Source organism: Molothrus aeneus, chromosome 1 (assembly GCF_037042795.1).
Source record: "Molothrus aeneus isolate 106 chromosome 1, BPBGC_Maene_1.0, whole genome shotgun sequence".
NCBI classification, from domain to species: Eukaryota; Metazoa; Chordata; class Aves; order Passeriformes; family Icteridae; genus Molothrus; species Molothrus aeneus.
The window spans coordinates 135,685,480-135,709,240 of NC_089646.1; the positions used below are offsets into that span (position 1 = coordinate 135,685,480).

General features: G+C 36.9%; 1 protein-coding gene across 2 annotated transcripts; it reads right to left on the reverse strand.

Moving 5' to 3' along the window:
• Window positions 1–790: 790 nt before the first annotated feature.
• ATP6V0D2 (ATPase H+ transporting V0 subunit d2) lies at window positions 791–20,512 on the reverse strand. Of its 2 annotated transcripts, XM_066547973.1 has the most exons (8): window positions 20,326–20,512; window positions 13,302–13,473; window positions 11,296–11,474; window positions 8,500–8,579; window positions 6,587–6,664; window positions 3,199–3,375; window positions 1,737–1,814; window positions 791–1,215 (listed from the first exon to the last, which is right to left on the reverse strand). In XM_066547973.1, exons 1-8 carry the CDS (start codon window positions 20,453–20,455, stop codon window positions 1,054–1,056), a joined length of 1,056 nt encoding a protein of 351 aa, XP_066404070.1. In that variant the 5' UTR covers window positions 20,456–20,512; the 3' UTR covers window positions 791–1,053. The 2 variants fall into 2 exon arrangements, with proteins under 2 accessions (XP_066404070.1, XP_066404079.1); XM_066547982.1 differs by lacking the exon at window positions 6,587–6,664.
• Window positions 20,513–23,761: the final 3,249 nt, after the last annotated feature.

Consider the following 23,761-nt stretch of genomic DNA (forward strand, 5'->3'; position numbering starts at 1 on the left):
TTATGTCTACTCAGCAGGAAATGGATTGTATTTCTGTATCATATTTACTGGAGGAACAGCCAGCTGAAGAGTGAGATTTGCTGTTGTGCAGCCTGAAACTGGGAAGTCATGCAGAAAATCAAGGTATGACCTGTTTGAAAGATAAAAGGGCAAATTCTTCGAATAGAGTAGGAAGGCAGAATGTCGATAAAGCTTTCAAAATCCTCCCTTTTTCTTCAGCAGAATTAATCTTGTCCTGCTACAATCTGGCTTCAACTGTTCCCTCTATTTTTAGTTACTGATCCTAGCCAGTCCTCAAATAGCTCAGAGCTGGTGTTGTTTGTGTCTGATGTAAAACTGATACAGACTTTGTTGGCATTTTCATTCATGTTTCATAATCTTCTCCAGTGAATTCATAAAGAAAATTCTTAGGTGTGCTGGGAGGGGATATTTTTATTGCTGTGGACTAGATCAGGCCCCCATTGTTTGACACGTAGGGTGCTCCTCATTTGATCGTAAAGGAAGAAATAAAAACATTTTAGTGATACTATAGTTACTTATTTACATTTAGTTGCAGAGAGGCATCACAGTTAAGATCAGGAAGCTTCCCCTTCAGACTTGTTTCTCTCTTATTTGTGTATTAAGTCCTTCATACCATCTGTATGCCATGAGAAAGACCCTGTGAGCTAGAAGTAGTGGTTTAATTTGCCCTTTGAGAAAAACATTAATTAAAAAAAAAAAAGCCATTAAAGAGCTTTTCAAATGTCATTTATACAAATTTTGGTTCCACAAAAGAGAAAGAGTATATATGTAAGACATTGCAGGAGGTTTTTATTGATCAATTAAATTAAAATAGGCACAGTGGGGAACAAATCTACCAACAAATTGATTAAACCTATTAGTATTTCCTTATGAAGTACTCATATCTCTAATTGCATTACTTTTTTTCCTACAGTGATGTATTTAAGTAGGCTCATTAATACAATTTAAAACATCTGATAAGAGTTAATATTTGAAATAAGATTTTTCTTCTTTTCTATGAAATATCTTTTCAAGCATTATAGATTATCAGATTTAGAAAATTGGAATGTAGTTGTTAATTTTGGTTCTGTGTCTCTGAGAAATGCATTCAGCAATCCATACAATATTCCTGCATTCTTGTTCCTTTAACTTCACATAGGCATAAAATACTCCAAAATGAAACTGGTTGTTGAATGCAAGCACATTCAGCTTTACCTGTAGAAAAGATGAAACAAGTGTTAGGATAAAATATCAAGGAGGGTGAATGGGATTTTTATATGGTAGCTTTAATGTTCAAGACTTCTTGCAGCTTTGCAACCATGATTATATTTAGCAATCTCTTGAGTATTAGTGTAATTGAAATGTCATCTGTGGAATAATTTTGGTAATAGAGTACAGCAATATTACAGGAAATAAAAGACAGCGGTGAAATAACTTCTCTAGTAGATTACTCAAAAGAAATTTAATTAAGTGGTGTTTATGATATATCTTTTGGATAGGTTATCAGGAATGATAGCTGTGTAAAGAGTCTTCAGAAGAATGTTATAGGATTAATTTTATTTAAAAAGGTAAATTCTTCTATTTTTATTCAGCAAGATGTTGACAGCCATCAAAAATCCATGTTCTTGAATAGAAAGCAGTAGAGTAGAATCAAAAGCCTGGTACCTCATTCTTGTTTTCATTATTATTCCATGTGAATAACATTCATTTTTGTATTTTAAGGCTAGAAGTTTTACCTCATGTTCAAAAAATGCGTCTTCCAGTGTCTTTTCTCCAGTGCCACTCCCTACACCTTCAAACACAGCCTTGTATTCCTAAAAGCAGAGACAACCACTGTCCATGGAAATAAGGTAGTTTTGCATTCTGTGCAGCACAGACACCTTACATTACTTTGTAAATTAATCTTTGTTAAGTAATCTTTCTGTATAGAAGACCTCCTGTATAGACCACCATAAATCAAAAGGTAAAAGCATATAATCAGCAAAAGAAAGAAAAATCACATTTGTTCTTGTATTTCTTATCATCATTTCTAACAATTTAAATTAATTTGCTGAAGGCAGTAAAAGAGACTTATTATGGAATGACATGTGACCTTTCACTCCTTTGGGCAGAGAACACTGAACTTCTTGTACAAATAGTATCCATCAGAGCCAGAGCTCTAAATGGAGCCAAAACACTGAACTCTGATCATCACATGGCTGCTCCTTTTATTTCCAGTAGTCAGCTGGATTTGCCTTACCTGCATTAATATTATATCCAAATCCATTAGTCTGATTTGTCATCCTGGAATATCCTGTGCAGATACATTTGACTTGATTTCTTAGGTGTTATGTTTCCTGTGTAATTTCCTTCTCTGTGTGTTTGGTTTGTTTTTCCCTTAAAGTAGTGGTGTAGTAGAAGTCTACTACAATGGTTCCCAAATTCATCTAAATAACCCACCATCTCATGAACAGTCTTGCTCCATACCTCACTGACATGGTAACTCATGTTTAAAATGTTCTCTTTATGCACAGGAGCAGATGCACAGCTTCACATTTGTGGAGTTTTTTTGTGGAAAAAGCAATAGACCAGGTATTTTTTGTGTACCTATTTAGAGGTAGCTTAAATATTATAGTTAGACAGAGTACAGCAGGTAATTTGTAGATCAAGTATTGCAGATTACTAATCTTTAATAAAAACACTATTTGCATCAATATTAACATTTTCATCTAGTTCTTTGAATCAATTAGTGATTTTGAGAAAATGTTTCAGAAGGGAATTTTTATGGTATACTGGCAATAAATCAGGTTTGACTAATCTGCGACATTAATTGTTTCGTCAGCTCAGTTTAAAATGCTGTATGGCTATGCTCCAAAATCTTGGAGGCCGAAGCAATGAAGTGAAACTCAATTTGGGGAGAGTTAATGGAGTAGGAAGAGTTTTATTTACTAGATGTGATTTGCTCTTACTTAAACATCCTTGTAAGAGGAACTTTGTACTGCACTAATGTAATAATGTCTTCTCTCATATCTCTTCATATCAAAAGTCTTTGATCCCATACACTGTTTTATGGGAACTTTAGTACCTCTGCTGATATTTTTCCTGTCTCAAAAATTCTTTTAACTTACGTGTATACTCTTAACAATTTTGCTGATGTCAGGAGATGTTAATTAACTATTTTTATATTGGCTTTTTGTTTTAATAAATTAGTTTACATACTGCATAGTATTCTGCAACACACTTCACTTGCTCGTAGTCATCTGCATTGGCCAACAGGTGTAAGCCTTCTGGGTAAAGTTTTCCACAGGTTGGATACAGCTTCTCTCGGTCATCTTTACTCAGCTCAGTGCCAAATGAATTAATGGTGATGATAAAAGCACGTCTGTCTGCCTCAAACTTAATATGCAAAACAAAGAATAAAGAGGTGTTATTAGACATCTCATTCTAAATTAGGGTGGGCATATTCTGGGGTTTTTCAGTAAGTCAAATGGAAATGTAATTTTTTTTAAAAAGTCGACTTGAGAGCATTGGACACATACTTTATTTTTGAAATTGTAAATTCTCTCCCTCTTCTTTACAAATATGCATTAAATTTTGACTAGAAAATCAACAAGATTTTGCAACTACAGTTTTTATACTGTGTTTTTTATTCTAAAAATATAATTTCTGCTGCTTCCTCATTTCCCTGCTTAGTTACCCAGATGTTGATAAGAAAAAATATCTTCACAACCTCATGTGTAAGATTATGCAATAATGATCTTATAAATAAAACTGATAAAGGAAAGGACAAAGAATCAATAGTACTGCCTGTAACTCAAAGTGCTGTTGATAGTAAAAGTTGAATGAAAATCCTAAGAAAATGTAGTTTCTCAATGCACATATTTAAAATGATAATTTGACAAGGAGGAGGGGGCCATTTACTTGCAAAGTTAAAGTTTAAAGTAGTTCAAATAACAGTTAATTTTTAATACATAGAATAAAAGGCTATATTTCTTCTGTCAGGTTTAGATGCCTGCAGTATCTGTATTTTCACTGCAGCAGCAGACTGAAAGGCAATCCAATGTCTAGATCTTGGGTTCTTATTTTGTACAAGGCAAAATTTCACTTAACCATTCTTATAGTATGACTGAAAATGCAGTAGTAAATAAAAACAATCTTTTCTTCTGTCTTGAGATCTAAATTGACTATGGTTTTAGTTCTTTCCTTTATTCCTTGCTTTCATGTTTTAAGAACAGCAGAGCCCTTGCTAATTGCAGGGATTACACAGGGAAATTCTTCCCAAGTGAAGTAAATATAGTATAGGCACATTTTAGGTGGCTTAAAAAATTTCTTATCCTGTGAATATTTGAGCAGAGAGGTGCCCTTTTCATTTGAATAATAAGGCTGCATTTGCAACACTAATCTGCCACTTTAGCAAAAACACATATTCACATCTACTCTTGTGTATGGGAACAGACAATAACAGGAACTCGCTACCCGCTGGTGCTGACTTCGAAGTAAGGGAAAGGAGTAAACAGCAAAGAAGTAATGAGAAGAAAATAAGCATGCTTGAAAAGATTTCTAGCTAATGAATAACAGGGCCAAACTTCACTTCCCTAATTAATAAAAATAAGCCTATTAGACCTACTGAAATCATTTTAGAAGGACAAATGCTTTCTTTTTTTTAACTTGTTAAAGCCATGTAGAATCTAGCTGTTAGACGTGTAATATTTTGTTGATAAAAAACGTTGGAGGCAATTGCAACTCATGGTAGCAGGTGTGGGTTCTGCTTCTGGTGGCTTCCAGTTTGAGAAAATTTTCAGGATAACTCCCATCCCTACAGACCTCTCAGTTCATCAAATTATTGGCACATGAGGGTCTCCACAGAGAGGCAGTTACTTGGGTGACAGTCCATTTGATTGCTGCAGGTGGAGGCAGAGTCAGAGGATGACCATTTCCTTAGTGCATGTTTGCATGTGGGAGACTGTTGGTTCAGAATTTAGTGTGAGGCCAAGCTAAATTCTGAACTAGCAGCTTTAGCTGCAGTGAAATGCAGTCCTGCTGTTTCTTGCCAGAATCAGGGCTAAACATGCAGCATGTGCTGTCCACGGTGGAAAAGAGATCATCAGTTCTCTTAATATGGAAGTTTGGCACCACAAGTGGTAGTCAAGGAGTTGGGGAGCTAAATACTTCAGACTCATTCTGTAGGGTCAGGTTGGTAGTCTTACATATAAGATTACAAAATAAATAGCAAGTATTTGTTTGAATAATTTATCTTGTGGGTTTTTTGTGAATCCAACCATCAGCAGTCTGTTCTATGTGTCTCTTCAGGGTAATAAAATGTTATAGAAAAGAAAATCTTCTATAGAAAAGTTTATCCTCCTGGCTGATTGACATTAGATAGGGATTTTAAAGAAGCTTATCATAGGCTAAATTGTTACCACTGATATAAAGAGATTTTTACCACATGCTTAAACTAACATTAATAAGTAATCTGCACTGAGCATGAATTTCTAGTTAAAAACGAACTTTCTGAAAAATCTGAATCAACTATGCCAGCCAATCAGCCAGTCTACTGATTTTTATTTTTAAGAAAAGTCAAAATATTTAATTTGTCTTCAATTTAACTTGATTAGGAGCATTTTGTTTAGAGCATAAATTGAAATGTTGCGACCTGCTTAATTAAAATAGGAAATTGCAGTATCTTTTAGGATTTATTTTGTAAAATGCAATTCAGACACATTCTTCCCTGAGGAATGAGCTCCCAGGGTTATTATCTGTCTTCTAAATGCAAACTTTCACTATGATGTCATCAGCCCTCAGTAAATTTTTTTTGGTTTCCAGGGTGTGAAATTGCTTATCCAGAAAAAAAGACTCCTGGAAGCAAGTGGGTGGTCTGGCTGTCAGCCTCTGCAAAGAATTGTGATAGACTAAGTAAGAAAAAAAAGAAAAGGGGACCTGAATGCTGAGAATTCAATTTTAGAAATTACTGCATCTTTTATTGAAAAAACAAAGACAAAAATATCATTCACTAGATGCATGTATGCTGTGGAGGGAGGACATTAGGAGCTTTGTTTGCCATGGAAAAAAATATCAAACTTTGCTGAGTTGAGACAAAAATATAACACAGAATGTTCAACTTTTTTATATGACACTAATTCCAAAGGTCACTCAACTCTAACCTTAATCACTAATTTTAATAGGAGAGTAAACAAATGTAGCAGTGCCATGAAGCTTGAAGATTATTGATTAGTAAATAGACAGTAATGTTAGGCTTTAGCTATCCCAAACTCAATAGTCAACATTTTTTGGTTTTCTACATAATGGAGAGAAATGTTAAGGGGCAACAGGTTGAGATTGGTGAACCATTTCTTCTTTTCTGCTCTCTGATACAGAAAAATATTAACTGAGACTGGATCCTCTTTAGTAATGGTCTAGCTGCTTCTCTAGTGAAAGGGTAAAAGTCATCCTTGAATACACTATTTATCACATCTTAGAAAAAACAGGAGAAGCAAACATTTCACAGATTCTTTTGCAAATGGAGAGAAATTGAACAGGAAAAACAAAGTGAAACAATTATGACAACATTGTGGAGGACTTTAATGTATAAAGACTGAATGTTTCTTACCTCAAGAATAGGTCTCATTATTTCTGCTGTAGTACCACCTTGTTTTTCACAAAACTTATAAAATGCCTCGAGATAAGACTACATGAGAGAAGAAGAGAAATATTTTAAATGCTGCTTAAGACCTGGACCAGGATTGCACGTAGCCATGAACCTCATTTTTAAATACTTCCATTAACTTTGATAATTCCACCTATAAATTTAAATTTTAAGTATGTGCTCATTTACTTAGTTCAAATGAAAGCTGAAATATTCAAATGCAAATGTCTTGTTTTTACAATTTGAGATCAAATGTTTTCAAAAATTGTAATAAGAAAAATATTATGTTTTACTTGCTCTCTAAAGAAGGAACTTTTTGAGTTCCATTGAGCTTCCACTGCATAATAAGCAGATGGATAAAGGAAACTCTTCATTTATAGTGTGTGGAGGAGGGGATTTGGGCATATGCCACGGATGTTGGGCCAGCAGGATGAGAATACACAAACTAATCCCTGCTGCTCTACCCTAAACCCTGGATTAGGACAGAACAGCAGACAAAGCTTCTGTAATACTGGTCTACAGAGCCCTCTGGTCTATTAAGGATTCTGGCATCTGCACCCATTTCAAAATACCTGTGCAGGAAGGACACTAAATATCTGAGATGCTGTTCTGCCTGCCTCTCAATCTCCCAAAATACTGTATTAGAGAACATTTATGTGAAAACGCATTTGCTACAACTTCACACAATCTTGTTAGGAGCTGTCACTAACTATGCAATTAAGTGAATTTTAAGTAGAGACATCTCAAGGGGGATCTACCACATAGAATTATGCATTAGGTTCTGTATACTGTTATCTGATAGTAGAGCAGAAGCAATCGATCACATTGACAGCTGAAGTAAAGGAGAAATTATCTATTAATAATTTCACAGTGTTTGCAGAATGGTCCCCCTAATAGTCAGATAAACAAGAAGGAAAAAAAAATAGATTTGCTAAGTATGGATATCCACACAGGATAAAAGAATCAAATATGTATGTTACCAAATTGGAAAAAGTGTCTAGTATAGTAGTACTGTGAAAGAATTAAAATACATTAAAAATTAGCATATGTAAGCATAATTGATGTTGTATTGAATGAGAGAATTAGTAAAAGTTTCGAGAATTAAAAATCGGCTTTGGAATTTATGAATATCATTTGTAAGACAAACAGAATTTTCTTTTCTTTTCCTCTAGTATAATCAGATCACTGTAAAAACACTTCCTGCAATCTGGGGAATCCACTGTGCAAGAAAGATGATAAAGGTTTTGAAGAGAATGTGCCAGGAGGAACCTTTGATGGATTGGAGTATGTATAGCCTTTAAAGAGACCATTGTAAGAGTAGTGACCTGTGTGCTAAGATTTGTAAAGTACTTTGAAAATGCAAGGCTCGCGTTAAAAGCATATCCTATGCTAAACTTTGTTTTTAAAGGAAGAAAATTATACAAAAACCCTAAGTAAATATCATGTTAGCTAGACTCAAAACCATTAGACCCTTTCAAATCTCATCTTCCTTATATAAATAAAGAGAAATGTTAGCCAAAAGCCTGCCTAGGCTCACTCAGGAGGTAAGAGTTCTCTGGTGTTTGGTGGCTGAGTTATTCATAAACAAATCTGGAACTGGATATTAGCTTGACATCTAGAGTATTTTCATTAATGAGATATTAAATTAGAATTTGGATGCAGACCTAAAATTTGAAAAGTTCCCAGACAGTGGAGTAGAAATGGAAGCAGCTGGGTTTCATTTCTGGACTTGAAATCAACCAGATGACCTTAGACAATTTGCCTTATCTTGCCGTACTTCTGTTTCCCCATCCATAAAACTGGGTTAATGATACTGACCTGCTTTGCTGAGACATTTGATAAACCCCAAATATTATCATTTTGTTTCATAGACTTGCCTTGTATAGTTTGTTGCGCATTATTTCAATGTTCATTTCATCCAGGTCGTTTTCAGACAGGCAGTCTTGAAAAAATGCAGCTGAAAGCAGAGTTTATAACATAGCAGTATAAATCTGCATGCTGATAATATGCATCTCTTGTCTATTGCTCACTAGTGTGTGAACAAGGATCCGAGGGTTCTGTTGTACAAGAAAGGATGATATAAAAGAGAGGAAGAAAAATCCGCTTGATTTTCCCCTTATCCTCCTATCCCCTCCTTTTTAATGAGAATCTGCAGTGAGGGGAATCAATCAGTGCTGCAGGCAGAGCCCACGTCTCCAGAGAGAATCAAATAGGAATGCTAATGAAAGCCCTAATCTTCTCTAAAGTATATCGTTTGGTTATTATGGAGATTTTCTAGAGAGGGATATGAAAAATAATTTTGTCCAAAATCATGCAGGTATTCTGCAACTGTTAAGGAGAATCCTCTTTCCTATTTTCTCTTTTCTTCTTTGTCTATGAAGTGTGGGAAAGGCAACAGGTTGCAGCTGATAAAGGGCACGTGCTTCAACCTTGACCATCTGTGCTTATGGGTCCTTGGCAGAACTGACTAAAGAGCAAGCTGTTGAGCAGGGAGGCAGTGGATGAATTTCACTTGTGTAGCTGCACCATTTAAAAATATGATATTCATAACCAACGTGTGCCTCTCACTGTTCCTGAGCTATCCCAGTGGGCAGAACAGTACCATATGTAAATGTGTTTTCCTAAGAAGTGGCAATGGAAGATGGTATTTACAGAGAAGATGTGAGCCTGGCCAGGTTTTGTGGTCTTATCCCTTCCTACATTTCCAGCATCTAGATTTTGAATAGAGAATATTAGGAAGTGTAGCCCTGAGAGTACACTTCAGTATGTCCTTATAGATCTATTGCCCACAAATTTGTCCCATGACTTTAAAGAGCTGACAACACTTTTTTCTTTTATGAACTAGTTTAGAAAAAAACCCAAAAATCCAGAAATTTACTACCAGCTGTGTGAAAACAGTGGTTTAGTTTACCTTTCAAAAGTAGTTTTCTGCTAGCACTTGGTCTTCTGAAGGATTTGGTAAGCAGCAGTTCATAAATCACTATGAACAAACCATTGCTTTAAGGAATCTGTAAACCCTGTCCGTATCTCTCATCAGCTTTGTCCGCTCCAAACTGCAGTCTGGACTTTTTAGTCTGTCTACACATGGCAGCACTGTTCATTTTAGCTGTCCTGCTCTGTCCCTTCTCAGATTTCACTGTACAGTGTGCCAGTGCCCAGGCACTGATGGGAGTGTACTGTAGGGTGGCCTCTGTGAGGGAAAGGCTGTGCTGTGCTGGACACAGGCAGCTCCAGCTGGGACCCACCAAGGGCACAGCCCAGCCCCTCAGTTGAGCAGGTGTATCTGAAGGGGGCCTACATGAAAAACAAACTGGGACTTCTTACCAGGGCATGTAATGTTAGGACAATGGGGAATAGCTTTAATCTGAAAGAAGGTAAGTTTAGATTAGATGTTAGGAAGAAATTCTTTACTGTGAGGATAATGACACAGGAATAGGTTGCCCAGGGAAGTTATGGATGCCCCATCCATGGAATTATCCAAGGCCTGATAGGATGGGGCTCTGAGCAACCTGGTCTAGTGGAAGGTCCTTGCCCATGGCAGGGGTGTTGGAACTGGATGATCTTTTAGTTCACTTCCTACTCAAACCATTCTATGGCTCTAAACTCCCCCTGCTCCTTGAGACTGCCCTCCCTGTCTGGAGGGATGCAGTGTAACCTGCAGGGATAACAGGGCGGGTAGAGAAGAGGAGCATTGCATGAAGGAACAACAAAGGCTGGAGGGAAGGTATTTTTCCCAAGTTTCCCCAAGTTTTCCCCTAAATGTTTCATTATTTTCTGTTTGTCTCCTTGTATCTGGATCAGTAATTAATTATGTCATACATATATAAATCAGTAATAAATCAAGTTAATCTCCCCACTGATTTAGTCTGGTTTGCCTGCAGCAGTACTTTGTGGGTGATCTCAACCCACAATCTATTTTTTGCACCTTTTTTCTCGCCCTCATTGTGCTGAGAATAGAGGGTGAGCAAGTGGCTGGCTGGGAATTTTTTTCTGTCTGTGGCCAACCTATCACACCTTTTTGAGAAGCAGAACACAAAACCTCTCAGAGAACTGAAGATGACGGCACATAATGGCTTCATATACATTCAGATACATCCAGTTCTGTCTTATTCTCAGTGCCCTTCACAGGCTATTGGGTTTTGTACATGTTGGCTGCTACACCACATTGAGCAGAGTTTCATCTTAATTTATAATGTGACATCTCCAAACTTTACCTTGCTTTGCGCTTAGATTTAGTTCTTCAAAAAAAGGACTTTTCTTTATATTTGAACCATGTCCAAATCTCAAGAGGGAATCTGGGTTCTACCACAACATCCAATATTTATTAGTAGCTGTCTGCTTGATCCTTAGTAAAGACATATTTTTTAATATAATGTAGGTATTGAAATAAAAATATATATGTTTTAAATCAGTGACTGCTTTGAATAGAAAATATATACATTGCACTTCTTGAGTAACATGTTTTTTTTCTGAGTCTGCTACCCAAGATGGATATAGAGGTTATTAATAAATGTTACTAGAATATGTCCTGAACACCACTGCAGATGTTCTTGATCTACAGTTCAAGATTTGTTTTACCAAAACACAGCATGTCCACTGGGAAACATCCTGTTCTAAAGAATACAGGATTAGTAGTTTTGAGAAAAATAAAAGAAATCATTTAGTGGTTTTACCTAATGGTGTGTCAACCAAAATTGCATTGAAGAGTTCAGTGGGGTTTGAGGCAATGCTGACTGCTTCCATTTGCTCAAAGCTCCCCAATGGATGGCACTTGGGAACAAGTTCAGCTATGGGTCGCTGATGTAATGTGCCAGTTATTAAAAGAATTACGTTGTCAATCATATAGCTGTATCTGTATTGGAAAGAAAAAGTAAAAATAAATTATTTTTATAATCAACTTTCACTTGAAAAAATAAAAACCAAACATTTTTGAAAATTAGCCATAATACCAAAGTATTATCAGAATGCATGTTCATTCTGTATCAATAGCTCATCAAAAATCAGCAGTTTTTAAATAGCAAGTAGATAACACAGCACTAGCTTTAAACCTAATTGATATGAGAGATTTAGAAAATGGACATTTTTAAAGAAGGTGGTACTGACACATGACTATAATAAACATAACAGCTGAGATGTAGATTCACTGTAATAAGTGACAGTGAGTGATATCCAAAGCAAATCACCTGAGCTAGCAACTTTTCAAGTTTGGGATTTTTAATTTCATATATACCATGGACAAAGAAGTACATGGGAATCTCGGCACTAAAACTGCAGAGTTCATGCAGTTGGTCCAATCTTAGGTTTTCTTCTCATTTAGCTTTAAACATCCTCCCATGAGGGAGCTAAGAACAGGCACTTACAGATTTCTTCTCTATTACTTAAAGTTTTCTCTTGAGTAGAAGTTTTCTATCAGCTTCATACCAGTTTTAGTGTCAAAGGGGATGATGAGTCTTGTCAGTGACTCAGAAATGGGACCATAATTCCCTTGAATGCCAGTCTTGAGTATGCATTGTTGACTAAGAACACAGCTATAAACATACAGGGATTTATATGTTCTCACCCAAAATATGTAAAGAGGGCTTGAGGATCTGGTGGAATGTTGTTCAATGATTTATGTGAAATATCTTAGCCAGTATATCCATTATTTTAAAAAAACAGTGAGCAAAGGCTGTGCATACACATCTATACATTTATGTCAATGAGTGTGATAAAAGAACTGCCAAAACTTTCCTGCTTTCATTTTTTTTTCCTGAAACAAAATGTAAATATTGCATGCCCACAGGCATCCTAGGACAGCCTTTAAGATCCTGTTAATATATCAGCCTAAAATTGGTCAGCTACACATGACCAGAAAAAAAAATCATGACAGTTTCTTTTTTACTGTTATAATAAAGCTGCTCCTTGAAATTTAGTTGAACAGTTCATTGTTCTTGTTAAAATATATTAAAAGTATCAGATCAAGGGGAGTAAATAGTTAGGTGAAATATCATACGGTATTTTGCTAGTCCATGTTGTTATATTGTTATAAAGCAGATCCCTGTTCTTAAAGTTGTTTAAGTCATTCATTTGCAAGTTTCATCTATTCATGATGGTACTGAGATCAGAGCTTTCTCTTCATCCAGCATCAAACAACAGCTGAACTTTCAAATAAAGCTACTTGGATCTAAGTACCTTGCAATATACCATATAAAGTACTCCTGGTTTTTATTTATTTGGTTCAAATAGTATAAAAATTATGACAGGTGTAGGATATGTTGTCTTTCCTCCTTTAGAAAAGGTCTACACTTTGCCACATGCCTAGGAATTAAATCACTTCCCTGTACATCATGAAATTGTTAATGAATCACACCCATCTCCCAAACGTAGTTTTTCAATTTGTCTGACCTAGACAGTGTTTGAAAATTTTAACCATTTTTAAATTAATTAATCTCTACCACTTCTTCTGCCACTGTTCACACAAAGAAAACTGCTTCTGTTCTTTAAAATAATTAGTTGCAAAGACAACAGCTCTTCATATTACATACAGTTTCAGAATTTATATTAGCAAGTAAAGCATGCAAATGTAGCAGCAACAAAGTAATTTTGCTGACTTTAAAACTTAAATACAAATTCCAATATGTTTCATTTACACTATTTAAACTGCTTTTCTGTGTGGTAAGATATTTGGTAATATACTTACGTGACAAAATTCAGAAAAGTGGCAAGTGGTTCAAAAGCATGGTTTCTAAAGTAATGAAATTCTGTGAGTAGTTTTGTTTTCAGTTTTTCATCAATGGTGGAAACAGTGAGAGGGCCAGTTTCATTTGCCAAGAAATTGCCATAGTCTGTAGTCTGTAGATGTAACTTCAGATCTGAAATTAAATTCAGGAAAGATCATGAGGATAAACTGTCATATTGTCTGCAATCAATTTTTTTTAAAAAGTTAATTTCTAATACACTTTTATATTAAGCAACTGATAATACTCTATTGAAAAGTTTTTTGCATAGCTATAATATAGGGTAAATGCAAAATTGATGCAAATTTGTGCTTCCTTCTACCAGTAAGACTTTCTGCATACTGTAGGAAAGAACAAATAATTTATGTCTTTGTCAGAAGTTTCAACATCAGCTTTCATTTTCAGACATATCAGATAGGCTGTTACTTCCTACTGTCTCTAGTCCCTCCCTCATCACGTTTGTTCAATGTTTCGATTTCACTGATTTGCACCATTATAATGCATCAGTTGTTTTGTCTGCTGCACTCTCATGAACTGGAATAGGAATAATCCTTTAACTTGGGTAAGATCTTAAATATTCCCATGAAACATCTAAATCTCAGTAAGATTATAATCTTCTGTTATCAGGCTGCCTGAAGAAGAGAAGGAAACATATCTTGCCTGGCACACATTCTGGACTCCAAATGGATTCTGCAGTGGAGCACTTGAAAGGGGAGAGTTTACACTCTCTTAGCATTTCTGGTTTGGCTTTCTCTGATTTATGGCTGCTACTAGCAAATCCTAAGCTGTTCCAGAAACTTGGGTCCTTGTGACATTTTCTGTTTGAGCTCTCAACCCTGGTGACTGGGGAAAATGAGTTGTTTTGACCACAAAGTTAAAAGAAACTTTCATGATATCCTAGAATTAATATGATGAATTTTCTCTGCTAGCCCTTTTTTACCATGAGGCATAAGTAAGCATTTGAATAATTTCTTGCTGTTCAAAGCAGTTTAAGTTTTCTTTTAGAAAAGGCCCCACTGCAATCCATAATTGTGTTCAAATGCTATATTAAAACTATCTTAAATTATAGATTGGGATTCTGTTATATGATTTGGGCATTTCTAATAATTAGATTTCTATGTGAAATCTGAACTGATAATAAGGGAAAAGGACAGCAACACTCCCACTGATGGAAATAAGAAAGCTAATTTGCAGTTAGCAAGGTAAGCATTTATCAGTACAGTAGCTACTTTTGCCTATTTCCCCTATGTGTATACTTCCCTAGTATGCAATAAGGCTGCCTACACTGAGACTTGAAGCAAAAGAGCTAGTACAGTGTGAAGCAGACTCCTACGTTTAGCACTGTAGCTTACTGAGATAAACTTCATAGAGTCTTCTATGCAAGTTGGCTGCCTCTCAAGGTTGCTCAGAGTCCTGTCCAATCTGGCCATGAATGTTTCCAACTTCTCTAGGCAACCTCTTCCAGTGTTTAACCACCCTCCTTTTAAAATATTTCTTCCTTATATTTAGTCTAAATCTATTTTCTTTTAGTTTGAAACCATTGCCCCTTGTCCTATTGCTACAGGCCCTATTAAAAAACTTGTCTCTATCTTTCTTGTAACTCTCCTCGGGTACTGAAAGTTGGCAATAAAGTCTTCCTAGAACGCTCTCCAGGATCAACAGTCTCAAATGTCTCAGCTTTTCCTTGTAGGAGAGATATTCCAGCCCTCTGATCACCTCTGTGGCCCTACTCTGGACTCAGTCCAACAGGCCCATGTCCTTCCTGAGCTGGGGACCCTGGAGCTGGACACAGTACTCCGGATGGGGTCTCACGAGGGCAGAGCAGAGGAGGAGAACAATTTCCCTCCCTTGCTTTAGATGCAGCCCAGGATACAGATGGTTTTCTGGGCTGTGAGCACACATTTTCAGCTCATGTCTGATATTTTGTCCAAGAGTAGTAGACATCCAAGTCCTTTTCCACAGGTCTGCTCTCAATTCCTTCCTGCCCCAGCCTGTGTTGATACCAGGGATTGCCCAACCCTTGGCCTCATTGAATCTCGTGAGATTCCCATGGGCTCACTTCTCCAGCTTTGCTGGGTCCCCCTAAATGACATCCTGTGCCACAGTTGTGTAAACTACGCCACTCACTCAGTTTGGTGTCACATGCACCACTCAGTTTGGTGCCACCTGCAAAACTGTTGACAGTGCATCCAATCCCACTGTCTGTGTCACCGATGAAGATATCAAACAGTACTGGTCCCAAAAAGGACCCTTCAGGGGCACTGCTCAGCACTGACCTCTATCTGGACTTTGAAGCATTTCCCACTACTCTCTGGATGCAGGCACTCAGCCAGTTCTTTATCCCCCAAATATTGCCTATTCATCAAATCCATATCAAATCACATAACACACTTAGAAAAAGTCATACTTTCAATACCATCTTCCATGTAGGAAGAGGAGAAATAGAATCCAAATATGAAAAAAGAAACACAATTGGAGAAAGAGGGAAAGGTAAGCAAGACTAAGAGAAAAATAAAAATGCAGTTATACCCAGAAATTAGTCTATGTAAGACCAAGTTTTTAAAAGTTCATTAATATTTTGATTTTACACCTACATTTCCTGTGAAAACCTTCCTACTTTTCTCCTTTTTTGTTTCAAAGAGTACAAAAATACTTGACATATGCTGAGATTAGATAATACTACTTTATGAGATGCAGAGCTCAATTCCTTTTCTCAATTCCTTTTCAGATGAACCACAGATATCTACTTTCAGCGCCACTGTGTAAATGCCTTTCAAACACAGTACTTTTCAGGGGTTAATTACATAAAGCAGACTGCAAAACCCAAATATCAGCCCCAAGTATTGACCATTCTGAAATGTGATTAACATCATCATAAGATGAACAGAAACAAAAACCTGCTGATTGAGAGTAGTTTCACAAGACTTTGTTATTCTCCCTCAGTTATCTGAATTGATTTGAGTGCCTTCATAAACCATACCTTAATATAAGGCATGAAAAAGATTAGCTATAATTCATTAAATAGCCTCACCCATCTCCCAAAAGGAGGAAATGTTATACCCAGGAATATTGGATTTAAAACCCTGTCAGTTACACAGCCTGCTTTATAGATGTATTTATTTAACTGAATAAATAAATGCCAACATGCATACTGTATGTAAGAAAAAATTTCCACTCTATCTCACAGTCTTGGCCAAAACAATCATCCACAAGCTCCAATACCATATAATATCAACCAGGAATGTCATAATCAGAGTACACATCAAGACAGAGTTCAGGGCAGCTCAGAGACTGAACTGGTGGACCTAAATTATAGTCCTTTCTTTGCTGCTGGCATAAATAAGGCCTGGGAACTATTGCTGTCAGACACTTGCACTAGTGACATGACTTGGTGACTCAGCAGGAGTAGATGGCTGAGCATTACAGGGCCTCAGACATTCCTGTTCACCAAAACCTTTTATTGATGGTAGCTGCTCCTTTTCTCAGGGTCTCTTGGAGACCTACACAAGACTCTGGCCTTTGTCCTAAAGATCCCTAGGGAAGAAAATTCCTGTATTTCAGCTGTCATCCATTCATTTTGATTGTTGTCCATCTGCATTGTCTATTTCCTCATTAAATTGCATGCAGGAAAACAACTTATAGGAAAAATATGACCTTAAAGAATTACATGAGTTTACTCACAACTGAATAGCAAACAAACACAATTAACTAAAGTATGACTAAAAGTAATTAGAGCAGAGACTGGTTTGAGATGATTGCAGTTAAGACAGGAATGATCCTGATCAAAAAGAAAGGCTATTGTGAGAACTTTAACAAAATATTAACCTAGTCTCTTGTCATCAAATTCATGGTAATTTGTCTGACCCCTCACTTTGATAGCAATAACCAACTAGCTGCAGTTTTCTTTCTGTTAACACTGTTATTTCAGCCACCATGTGCTGGCAGGCCCTGGCTCTGGCAAGTTAAGTAAACTTGTGTCAGTGATTCTGTCAGGCCCAGAGTTCAGATGTTTGTCCTTCTGTGACCTACCCTCCTTTCTACAGAACAGAAGTCTTTCTATCACAGAAAAAAAAGCAAGAGAAGAACGAAACATTGCATTTAAACACCTCTACACTCCCACACTCCCATATTCTACTTCAAAACTGTCAGCAAGGTTGCTCTGGGAACCTCATTCCCTTGAAACAGATGATGCCATAGGACCAAACCGGCATGCAGCCCATGAGGTAGCTCCATGGAAATCATAGCTCAAACAAGCTGAAGAGGATGTCTAAATGGAGCTGAAAGCCTCTCCTCCTGTCAGTATGGCCCTGAATTGAGAGGACACAGTGGTATCATTAGTCTGTTAGCAGTCTTCTTATTTAATTTCCATCCTGCTTTTACACTTGCTCTGTAATTATCAAGCAGATGTAAAGCACTAATCTAAAGTTTTGCTTGTGGTTCTTCAGTAGTGATGTTATGGTTTCATCTCTAGAGATACCAAAACCACTTTGAAATTAAAAGATCTTTTTGCTTCTGTTTATGGGTTACTTTGAGTGGTTTTGATTTTTGTTTTCTGCTTGTTTGTTTTACCATATTTATAGTGTTTTTAGCTTAGGCCATTTTTTGTGGTGTGGTGCTAAGCCACAGAATGCAGAATAGGGTAAATTTATTACCTTTTAATGTGAAGACATGATGGCACTACTGAGAAAACATCACATTACTACAGCACAGATCCTCTTGCTGAATATTTCAAATTTGAATCAAAGACAATGTATGAAATTTACTTTAGAAATTTACTTTAGGTGGGAGTCTGTGGGTTTGGTGCACTGTACTCACAGTGAAAGTTCAGTATTACAGCACCCTACATGTGCAGAGAAATAAGTGTGTTTAGCACCATGTAGAAATCCATTATTTTTATATTTCTCATATTTTCATTATAAATGTTACAATTGGTAGGTAAATGGGGGCAATTTGTTAGCTGTCTATAATAAGTAGAAAAAAGTTAGTGGTGAAAGAGATGCAGCTGAATAGAGAAAAAGGGGAAGTGATAGTGGGTAGTAGAGATGTGCTTGTAGGAGGGATGATGAAGGCTGCTGCTTCTATTGATGAAATAATTTGCATTCTAAAATTGAATGAACACTAGAAAAAATAAGTTAAAAAATAAAACTAATTGTTCTTCCTATTATAAATTTTAATTAAGAATGGTTTTTATCTCTCTATTGTTACCTGTCCATCTGCTTCATGCTATTAAAAATATTGAAGGTTTATATATAAGAAATATTTGAAAGCTACCTCATGGTGGTAAATAACTTCCTTATAGCATGACTTAAAATTTAGGGGTTTTTTAGCTATTCTAAACTTAACACGATTGAGTATTCTTTTGTGAAGGGTACAAATAATCCCTTTTGTTTATATGTTTTTAACTCTATATCTTTTTTTCTTATTCAGAAGCAACCAGGAATTTTTTTCCTTCATGAAGCTTTGGATAACATAATGTATTGAGTTTGTTTGCAGGGAGAAGTGAAGTGACAACAGAGTTTAGTTATTCTACCAATCTGTTCTTTGTGTCTTTTATAGATGCTTGAAGCTGTTACCTTTTTCCAAAGTCTGTATCTTTATGCATCAGGACTTTTTCACTTAAACAATTAAATACTATATCAAGTGTTTCTGTAGAGTGTGTAAGTTGCATACATCACAAATGCTGGAACAAATGGGGTAAAGAAACAGTTGGTTTTGTCCAGCTGACATAAGGAATAGATTTCAGTTCTCAGAGTGATTGTATACATCTGTTCTGTGTGCCTGAACTGCCACTGTGTTTAGTGGAGAGCTGTAACAGCTCTCCAGGTTATCAGCAGAAGTAGACACATGCACTTGGTCTGTTCAATAGTGTCTAGATTCCATTGACTGTACTGATAAACTCTTCTTTAACATATTCCTACAAGAGGAATTTTATTCTGCAGACAGGTAAATATCTACGTGCATTTCTTTAAATGCAGTTGTTTTAATCTGAGAGATGAATGGCAAGCAATCTTCCCAGACTTATGTTATTACTAATATTAATAGTTTAGACAGCCTCAAAACTCTGTTGGATATGGGAATCATCATTCTTCCCTTTTTCTTACTCCAAACCCATTACTGCATGTACAAATCAGCCAAAGCTTAAAATAGAGAGAGCTTATTCATTCTCCTTCTTCCTTTTCCAAACTGATCTAATAGACTGCAAGTTATAGAAGTTGAGTGTACAATCATAGCTTTTATTTTGCAGTCAGGAAAATTAACTTTATGTTCCTTTAGAAAGGTGATTTCTTTCTGTTGCATTTTTTCCTGCCAAGTGTCTAAAGGTATGTCATATGATTCTTTGGTACAAGTCTGTCTTCATCAGGCTGTGACCAGTCTTGGCCACAGAAAGCTGCTTTGGAAACTACTCTGTGTTCTCTTTATTACTGTGGCAAAGTCACCTTGAAAAGAGCTTTTTTTTTCTTTTCTTTTTTTTCCTATTTCCCTAAGTTTTATTTTTGTGGAGTCTAGTTTTCTGTTCCTGGTAAGCAAAGTCTTCACCACTGCCCTAAAACTCAGGAAGTAAGAAATTACTAAAATCATTTATTTTATAGAGAAACTCAGAGCCAAATAGCAAGCTTTTAACAAGATTTTGGAAACTGTTTTATACAGCTGAAATGGTATGAAAGTTTCAAACCTGAACTGTTCTATAGCATGGCTAAAATCTGTGAGAAGGTTGTCAATCTCCATAAGAAGTCTGTGGAAGAGATTTCTAATCCTTGTCAGCAAACCAGAAAGCCCCACTGTCTGCATTGCTTAGCAAATTACAGCCTGCACACAAATCACAGTCTATGGAAAGCTATTAACTTTAATATGAGAGCAGTTCTTCATAGGACATCGGGGTTATCTCTGGGTTTAAGACAAACTCTCAGTAGCTCTGTCTTTTACCTTCCTTTCTTCAGAAACGTAAGCAACAGTGTTTCTTCCTGAATAAAAGAAGCCAGCACTTACCTTCTAGCGTCTCACACTGTGCTAAATTGACATAGTCTGCGCTTGTCAAGATCCCACCTTTGAACCCTCGGACCAGACCCTCCAGGTAGCCATGGTCCACATTGAAGTAAAACTCTGAGTATCCTGGCATGGAGAAAAAAGATATTTAATCTCTCTTCTGGGTACTTGATGGCACTGAATATCTGCCACCAACTGTATTTCCCCTCTTTGGAAGGAGTGACAAAGAGTCACAGAGTTCCTGCCAGCCTATGATTGTGTTTTACCAACCGGTTTCTTCCTGTTTCTTGCTCCTACCGTAGTTCCAGTACAGTTGATGCTTACACAATGGCCAGCCAGTAAATCCAACTCCCTCCTGTCAAAGCCAGAATATGAACCTGTTATTGTTGGAAGAGAAACCAAAAAGGAAGTACAGGATTTAACCCCTGCTTGCAAGGATGCTCTGCACTGCTTGGAGAATGAGAAAGCACATTACAAAGCATGAATAAAACTGTCTTATAAACAGGAAGTTGTCTGAGAATGCCTATAGAGGAAATATTTCTGCAGTAAAATAGTAGTCTGTGGCAGAACACTGCTTAGGAGCTTAGATGGTTTGGTAGTGTCCCTGTATTGCTTTCTTTTTTTAACATTTTTGTTTGCTGGAAATTTTCTGCAGCTCATCTCTATCACCAAATATGTATACGAATTATAAGAACCTTCTAATAATTAGCGTGAACGTTAGATGATATGCAAAGGTAAAAGGTTTTTGAAGTGTTTGACTTTCATTGTCCTTGAAAGTCAGTATCCAGAACTTGCCTCAAAACCATGGTTTGTCCCAGGGTGCCACCCACACCTAAAAACACACACTCATTTTTCAGAGCTTTGAACATGTTTGGTGCATGGTGTTGGCTGAAGGCATGCACCATAGCTAGTCTATTGACATTTGTGCTGAAATGTGGCTGCAGCAAGAGTTGTGAGTTGGCAGCTGGTGGGACAAGGCTGTGACTATGACACCTTCTCCCCTGTCCTAGGATGGGAGAAAATGATGAGACCTTGGTACTCACTAGATGATTCCTGTCTATACCACGCTGCTCCTGGCACAGCATGGCTTCGAAGGCTACACAATGAAGCACAAGATGCCAGCATATTTGCTGCCAAAACAGCCACTCCTACCTCCTCTAGGAAGGTCACTAGCTGACTGGTTTCTTGGCTGGCTGGCCAGGAGAATGCAATGGGCAACTGTGACTGTGGTCACAAGGGTTTTCAGGATGAAGAAGAGACGAGAATGTTGACTCCATGATCAGAAGGCTTGATTTATTATTTTATGATATATGTTACATTAAGACTATACTAAAAAGCAATAGAAAGGAAAAGTTTCTTCAGCAGCTAGCTAAGCTAAGAATAGAAAAGAATGAATAACAAGGATCTGTGTCTCAGACCGAGCAAGAGCCAGCTCTGCCATGAGTGGTCAAGAAATCCAAACACCCACAGGAGACCAATCACCTGTTGCATTCCACAGCAGCAGATAACCATTGTTTACTTTGGTTGCTGAACTGCAGCTTGTCACAAGGAAAAATCCTAAGAAAGGATTTTTCATGAAAGATGTCTGCAACAGGCAACAAGTGGCCACAAGCCACTGGGCAGCTATGCTGAGCCAGGGAAGCAATAAACTGCACCCTGAGGGTCAAATTAAAATTGTCTCAGGCTGGATATTATCCCACCGGTAACCCATGGCAGGGGGAATAATGACAGCATTTAGACATTTTGAAAAATCATGTGTTCAGACATGCAAACTGTATTTAGTTGGAAGTTCAATGGGGCCAAGAGTATTGGAGCTTGCTCCTCATACACTGGGTTTACAGTTTTAAATCAATCAGTTCTTAGCACTGCAGAGCTAACCCAGCTAAAGAAAAATGAGACAGATTAGGCCTATTAAACAATAGAAACAAAACATTCGCTCCCCCACACAAACAATTTGGTTTTGTCTCCCAAGTCCACATACCAGCAGTGCTCAGAACCTCCCAATGCAAGAAATTTTCAGGAGAATTTTGTCAATGATGTTTCAAAACTCAGAGAGATTTTTCACGATACATGACTGCCATCAGTGCTTCCTTACTGGCATGTGTCAATAACCACATTTTAACTTAAACCTGCTTCTTTGTTGCTGTCATCTGCTTTGTTCCAGCATGTTTTGCCCAACAGCCTCTGTTTTTCCCCTTTTCAAAGAAAAGAAATGGAGAGAGCTGATAGTGATTGCTGTGTACACTGAGAGCAGCATGTAGATTTAACCTATAGCTCTCCAAAGCGTGTGTAATTGCATAAACAAGTCAGGTCTCTCAGCAGCTGAGTTCAGGCTCCCTCAGCTGCAACCACAGCGTCCCACAGTGTGGCACACGTCCAGCTGGGGGCAGTCCAAGGTTGTGCTCCCGATGAGCTTCCAGAGCTTCAGACAGCAGAGCCAGTGCAGAAGTGGCTTTGCAATAAATCCTAAATTTAGTAAGGTCATGTTAATACTGCCTGGCAGGTGTAAATACCACCACTGGTGATCCTCCAGTGGGAAAGTACTACCATGGGTCTATAAATATTGATGGGACCATCACTTGAAGTATAATCATTCAGCCAAGTGGTCTAATGAAATCAGTGTAATTTTGAATGATTTTGAATAACTATAAGGAAGTTATTTACCACCATGAGGTAGTTTTCAAATATTTCTTATATATAAACCTTCAATATTTTTAATAGCATGAAGCAGATGGACAGGTAACAATAGAGAGATAAAAACCATTCTTAATTAAAATTTATAATAGGAAGAACAATTAGTTTTATTTTTTAAACTTATTTTTTCTAGTGTTCATTCAATTTTAGAATGCAAATTATTTCATCAATAGAAGCAGCAGCCTTCATCATCCCTCCTACAAGCACATCTCTACTACCCACTATCACTTCCCCTTTTTCTCTATTCAGCTGCATCTCTTTCACCACTAACTTTTTTCTACTTATTATAGACAGCTAACAAATTGCCCCCATTTACCTACCAAAGGTAGGAAACCAGATACTGTAAAATCAGGATAAAGTCTTGAGCAATTTTATCTACTAAGGGATAAGGTGTCAGGTAATTCGATCCAGATTGATAGCCTGCATTTGGCGACATCAGAAAATCCTCAGTTCTCTGATTTTTGTTGAAAGAAAAGCTGAGGAAAAGAGACAGCTTTAACAGCAATTTAAACACAATGCATATAGCTAGTTCATGCACTAAAATTTTATGAAAAAAAAATGTATATTCAATATCTACTGTTGCAGTCTATCAATATAATCTTATTTCTTATGAATGGTTTGTATAGTTTCTTTTACACTTGTAGTGGGCACAGTTTTATTAAATATTATTGGGTTTTATATTAATGATTTTATTTAGAAGACCTGTGAATTTGCTTTAACAAATTATCATGTGAGAAAACACGAT

Bases quoted from the DNA above. Each gene is read 5' to 3' on its own strand.
- ATP6V0D2 (XM_066547973.1), bottom strand. From the start codon at position 20,455: ATGCCAGGATACTCAGAGTTTTACTTCAATGTGGACCATGGCTACCTG. The intron at 11,475-13,301 runs GTAAGTATATTA...TTTCCAATACAG, and splicing joins ACTTTTCTGAATTTTGTCAC to ATACAGCTATATGATTGACA. The intron at 1,216-1,736 runs GTAAAACTTCTA...TCTTTTCTACAG, and splicing joins ACGCATTTTTTGAACATGAG to GTAAAGCTGAATGTGCTTGC.